The sequence below is a fragment of the Brachionichthys hirsutus genome, chromosome 10, assembly GCF_040956055.1.
Source record: "Brachionichthys hirsutus isolate HB-005 chromosome 10, CSIRO-AGI_Bhir_v1, whole genome shotgun sequence".
NCBI lineage: Eukaryota > Metazoa > Chordata > Actinopteri > Lophiiformes > Brachionichthyidae > Brachionichthys > Brachionichthys hirsutus.
Window position 1 is genome coordinate 12,655,625 of NC_090906.1, and position 6,000 is coordinate 12,661,624.

Genomic DNA, 6,000 nt, shown 5'->3' on the forward strand with positions numbered 1-6,000 from the left:
GATGCCTCCGTCACCCGACAGCTTGGACACGACGTTGTTGGACGATAGCAAAACGTTTCAGGACCACAGACTCTGTCATTGAAAGAACATTTGGTATTACTCTGATTATTTATGAGCTGTAAAGTTCGCTGCTCCCCCTCCCCCCCCACACACACACACATGATTTGTAAATACCTGTCAGTACTGTTCTTCTGTGGGCTCTGGATACAGGCAAAGAGACGTATATTGTATTTATCAGGATTGAAGAAGAAAACCAATGTAAAAAAAAAACAGTCTGTTATTATAAAACATGTCTTCTTGAATGTGCCAGCATTTCAACAAAATGTATACTTTTATTTTGTATTTTTTTTGGAAGAGCATTTGTTGCACGCTCTTGTTGTGACGGGAAAGCAACAGAAATACGAAGCACAAAGTGTGTTAGCTGGTCTGAAAAGCCAAAACGCTCCCGGGGGGGCGGGGGGGGGGACACTTCTCTGCTGGGACCCCTGCTGCCGTGACGTCCGCTAAGAATGTCGTACTTTGTTTTTTTTATGCTCCTTTTTGGTTTCTCTGCAGTGAATGTGGCAGCAGACGGAAAGTTTGTTTGTAACCCCTATAGCTCCCCCCCCCCCCCCCCTTGTTTGTCTGAGGGACTGCAGTTGTGAGATAAACATTTGCATACACTCCTTCCAAAACGGGGGAGAAGAAAACATCTGTCTGTGGGCTGAATTTTGTACTCTTGTCGTTTTGTAAATGTACAATAAAATCCATTTGCTGATCCGAGCTTTTCCTTGTTTCCTTGGAACAGCTTTCAGGAAGTAAACCTGGCTGTAGACGCGAGACGTTACCGTAGCGATGCATCGGGACAACAAGAGTTACTACTGCCCCCTGCTTATAACGAGAGTTACTACTGCCCCCTGCTTATAACAAGAGTTACTACTGCTCCCTGCTAATAACAAGAGTTAGTACTGCCCCCTGCTTATTACAAGAGTTACTACTGCCCCCTGCTAATAACAAGAGTCACTACTGCCCCCTGCTAATAACAAGAGTTACTACTGCCCCCTGCTTATTACAAGAGTTACTACTGCCCCCTGCTAATAACAAGAGTTACTACTGCCCCCTGTTAATAACAAGAGTCACTACTGCCCCCTGCTTATTACAAGAGTCACTACTGCCCCCTGCTAATAACAAGAGTCACTACTGCCCCCTGCTAATAACAAGAGTTACTACTGCCCCCTGTTAATAACAAGAGTTACTACTGCTCCCTGCTTATAACAAGAGTTACTACTGCCCCCTGCTAATAACAAGAGTTACTACTGCCCCCTGTTAATAACAAGAGTTACTACTGCTCCCTGCTTATAACAAGAGTTACTACTGCCCCCTGCTAATTACAAGAGTTACTACTGCCCCCTGCTAATAACAAGAGTTACTACTGCCCCCTGTTAATAACAAGAGTCACTACTGCCCCCTGCTTATTACAAGAGTCACTACTGCCCCCTGCTGATAACAAGAGTCACTACTGCCCCCTGTTAATAACAAGAGTCACTACTGCCCCCTGCTTATTACAAGAGTCACTACTGCCCCCTGCTAATAACAAGAGTCACTACTGCCCCCTGCTAATAACAAGAGTTACTACTGCCCCCTGTTAATAACAAGAGTCACTACTGCCCCCTGCTAATAACAAGAGTTACTACTGCCCCCTGCTAATAACAAGAGTCACTACTGCCCCCTGCTTATTACAAGAGTTACTACTGCCCCCTGCTAATAACAAGAGTTACTACTGCCCCCTGCTAATAACAAGAGTCACTACTGCCCCCTGCTTATTACAAGAGTTACGACTGCCTAAACTTCTTTAACTTTCAGCTTCCTGACAACACGTCCGCTTCGGTTGAAATTAAATAAAGAAAACTTCTGAAGTTCTTTTCGTTTCTTGATCCCTTAATGCCTCTTTCTTCCCTCAGCGTCACCTGGGCGAGCGCCGTTCGCACTGACGAGCGTGAAATTGCAGGCGGTTTCATCTCGGGGTGCAACACACACTTCCCTCCTGCTGTTCACCTGAGACGATACGCCAGCGCTCGACAGATACGCCGCCATGTTGTGCTACACAAGTACATAAACAGCCGAGGGTGTGTTTCGTGCCTCAGCGCTCTCTGATCAGCCGAAAAGACGACAAGATGCTGCGGCGTCGGCCACGAAGGGAGACGACCCCGGTGGCTGCAGAGTGAAAACACGAAGACCACGGTTGGGGTTGGTCTGCAAGACCTTTCTTTTTTTTTTAATGCTCAGTATGCTAATGCTACACATGGGCTTTGTGGGGCACAGGATGCAGGTTGAATTTTAGAGCGGTAGTATCAGGTTGCATAATTGATAAGTCACAATTCAATGCCACTTTGTGACGGGAGGGCTCGCAGCCCATAATAATCAATAGCGCATAACTTGCATCACGATTGATATTAGTGTTTGATTTGGGCTATGGCCCCGCAGTATTGGGAAGGAAGTCACATGACCTTACATCATCATGATGGGAGACGTTTCTGGCACCAGATTTACGTCGCTGACCTTCTGCAGCGTGACCCCGCATCTTTTCCATGCCCTCTCAACTTCTCGCCATCCCTCCCTCCCCCCCTCGGATATAAATCATCTCGCGCATTCATCAGGCCGGGGTCAGGGCTGACACGCCCACCGTGTCAGGAGGAAGCGGACGGACGGCTGAAAGGAAGGGGAACGAGTCATTTAAAGCCTTGTTCCCTCGTTCCAAAATGCAAAACACCAATTTCCATGTTAATTTGTCCCGTGACAGCAGAGATGGATGTCTGTGACTCTTTTTGGCTAATGTGATGCAGATATAGAGAAGCTGAAATGAAGCCATTATGTAGGCAAGGCGGGGTCAACCGATGGCGGTCAGGGACTGTCACGAAGACAAGTTGCCGTTTGTGAGAAACACGCTTTTTAAGATGACGTCACGTTATCCACTGAGAAGAATGACCCTTTTAGAAGTTTCACGACGGAAACAGAATGAAATCCGTGATCCAGATGGAACTGGCTCTGGACCCCCCCGACCCTAAAACAAACCTACCGTAGTGAAAAGTCGTCTCTCTCTGCTTCGCCCATGCACACGCAGCGAACGGACCGAGCAACCGCGGGGGTGTCGGAGCAGCCAACTGTCCGTGTGACTGACAAGGTAATATTGAAACAGATCAGCCATGTGGGCTCCATTGATTTCCAGTTAATTGAATGATTACCAGTTTAGCATGCAGCACCACGGCTAACTGTGCAGCCGGCGGTGAACACGAAGCCAATCTGAAGCAGACAAGGACTCACAGTCAGGTCTAGTGGATCGGTGCTATGAGATCAAATCCCAGGCCCAGTCCCATTCTGCCCCAACCCAGTCCCATTCTGCCCCAGCCCAGTCCCATTCTGCCCCGGCCCAGTCCCATTCTGCCCCGGCCCAGTCCCATTCTGCCCCGGCCCAGTCCCATTCTGCCCCAACCCAGTCCCGTTCTGCCCCAACCGAGTCCCGTTCTGCCCCAACCGAGTCCCGTTCTGCCCCAACCCAGTCCCATTCTGCCCCAGCCCAGTCCCATTCTGCCCCAACCCAGTCCCATTCTGCCCCAACCCAGTCCCATTCTGCCCCAGCCCAGTCCCATTCTGCCCCGGCCCAGTCCCATTCTGCCCCAGCCCAGTCCCATTCTGCCCCGGCCCAGTCCCATTCTGCCCCAACCCAGTCCCATTCTGCCCCAACCCAGTCCCATTCTGCCCCAACCCAGTCCCATTCTGCCCCAACCCAGTCCCATCCTGCCCCGGCCCAGTCCCATTCTGCCCCAACCCAGTCCCATCCTGCCCCGGCCCAGTCCCATTCTGCCCCGGCCCAGTCCCATTCTGCCCCAACCCAGTCCCATTCTGCCCCAACCCAGTCCCATCCTGCCCCGGCCCAGTCCCATTCTGCCCCGGCCCAGTCCCATCCTGCCCCGGCCCAGTCCCATTCTGCCCCGGCCCAGTCCCATCCTGCCCCGGCCCAGTCCCATTCTGCCCCGGCCCAGTCCCATTCTGCCCCAACCCAGTCCCATTCTGCCCCAACCCAGTCCCATCCTGCCCCGACCCAGTCCCATCCTGCCCCGGCCCAGTCCCATCCTGCCACAACCCAGTCCCATTCTGCCCCAACCCAGTCCCATTCTGCCCCAACCCAGTCCCATTCTGCCCAGACTACTACTAATGATAATAATACAACAATAACTACGACTAATAATAATAACACAACAATAACTACGACTAATGATAATAACACAACAATAACTACTACTACAACTCAGATCGAGACATGATCTGTAACAGGATGAGGAAACCTTTTATTTTGTCTCGTGTTTGATTCTCAGTTCGACATTTCTTTTAAATTAACAAACCTCAAAGACGAAGCGTCCGCTGTCCTGACAGACATTTACTTGCTAGTACTCAGTGTCTTCTTACATCATGTTCTTTCTGTGCCGATCGAGTGGATGGATTAAGTATGTGTCTGAAGGAGGAAATGACGAACACCTCAGAATTAGATGATCGAACGCAGGAGGTCTTGGGTTTGTGACGACAGTTGTAGCTGTAGCTGTTGGAGTCGCTCCAGTAATCAACTAGTAATCAGCCCTTAACTAAAATGAACGATTTCAGAATCAGACATGCAGTAAATCTACAGTGTGTGTGTGCGTGTGTGTGTGCTGTATTATATTCTATATAAAGATTGTGTTTGGCATCAACCGAATTGTGTGATCATATGTGTTTCTCTGCATTTGGACTAAAAAGAGAAGAAAGCATGCACAAGTGTGTGTGTGTGTGTCTGTTTGTCTACCAAAGGGATTATCCTTCATCTGTCTCCTTCACTAAAGGCCATATGTTTCTACATGAAGCCTCCAGCTCCACTGAGCAGCACACACACACGCATTGAGTTAGATTTGTGTGCCAGTAATCCTTAATTATTTGACTTTATTCTTTTATCTGACAAACAGCCACAAATCCAACCAGCGGTTTAATCTGCAAAATCAAATTAACAAGCGAAAAGACATGGATTTTTTTTTGTCTTCTGACGCCTGCTCGAAGTAGGAAACTGAAAAATATATTAAATGTGTACCTCACATCTCTGCTTGTAGAACTTACGTACTTTTTATCGAATTAGATTTAGAGTGAGAACATCTACAGGGCCTCTCAGTTTACACAAATAATGTGCTTTGAGCAGGAGACAACATTTTAAATCGACTCTTGGGTGTTTCCTGGTGAATAAACATTTGTTACACACAGTTAAATATTACATTATTCATTTTTCTATATAAACGTAGGTTTCATTATTCTCTCCAGAGGTTTGTAATTAGAAGTCATGACCAGGTGAAGCAGCTTCAGTTAATCAAGTCGAAGAGACGAGTTCTAAACGGGTCTAAACCGGCTATTGAGAGCCCGCCAACAGGCCCCACGGGGTCACTGTGGAAAGATCCACGTCCACGGACAGTCCAGCGGCAAAGCCACTAACTCCGCTACAGTTTGAGAAAACCCTCAGGGAAAAATAGAAATTGTGTGCTGCTTGCTTCTGAATAAAACAACAAGAAAAACTCTCATGAAGCGCACGTGTGAAGTGGTTTTTATTCAAAGAGAATAAAATGTAAAATGTAGCGCGGCAGGAACATTCAAAAGTGTAAAATAAAAAAAAGTAGCAAATTTTCCTACTAAAATTAGTGAGTCAAAAACAATTATCAGCCATGAAAATTTGTTGAATAAAAAAAAAAAAGAAGTTATTTAAAGGTAAAAAAAAAAAAAAAAAAAAATCAAGTTAATTTAAATAAATGTAACTTTTTTTTTTTTTTATAAAGAAAAGCACTTTGCTATTATTGCTCTATTATATTTTGTATTAAAAAAAAATGGCGAAATCTTAAAATATAAGAATTCCCAGAATGAAAAAGAAAAAACACAGAAAAAGCCCTGGAATATGTAAAATACTTTTTACGTATATATATATATATATATGAGCTTAATATTTCTGCTGCCTGC

The 6,000-nt window shown here is 46.6% G+C and overlaps 2 protein-coding genes across 2 annotated transcripts in view; both read left to right on the forward strand.

Moving 5' to 3' along the window:
- The window catches only part of robo3 (roundabout, axon guidance receptor, homolog 3 (Drosophila)), a 51,585-nt gene extending 49,615 nt beyond the window's left edge, over positions 1-1,970 (forward strand). The window contains 1 exon segment of the mRNA XM_068744399.1: positions 1,941-1,970. Coding sequence (XP_068600500.1) covers positions 1,941-1,970 — 30 coding nt within the window.
- A 1,354-nt stretch (positions 1,971-3,324) lies between these two features.
- On the forward strand, positions 3,325-4,212 carry LOC137900337 (DNA-directed RNA polymerase II subunit RPB1-like). The gene has a single exon (XM_068744400.1). It carries the CDS (start codon positions 3,325-3,327, stop codon positions 4,210-4,212), a length of 888 nt encoding a protein of 295 aa, XP_068600501.1.
- The last annotated feature ends 1,788 nt before the right edge of the window (positions 4,213-6,000 follow it).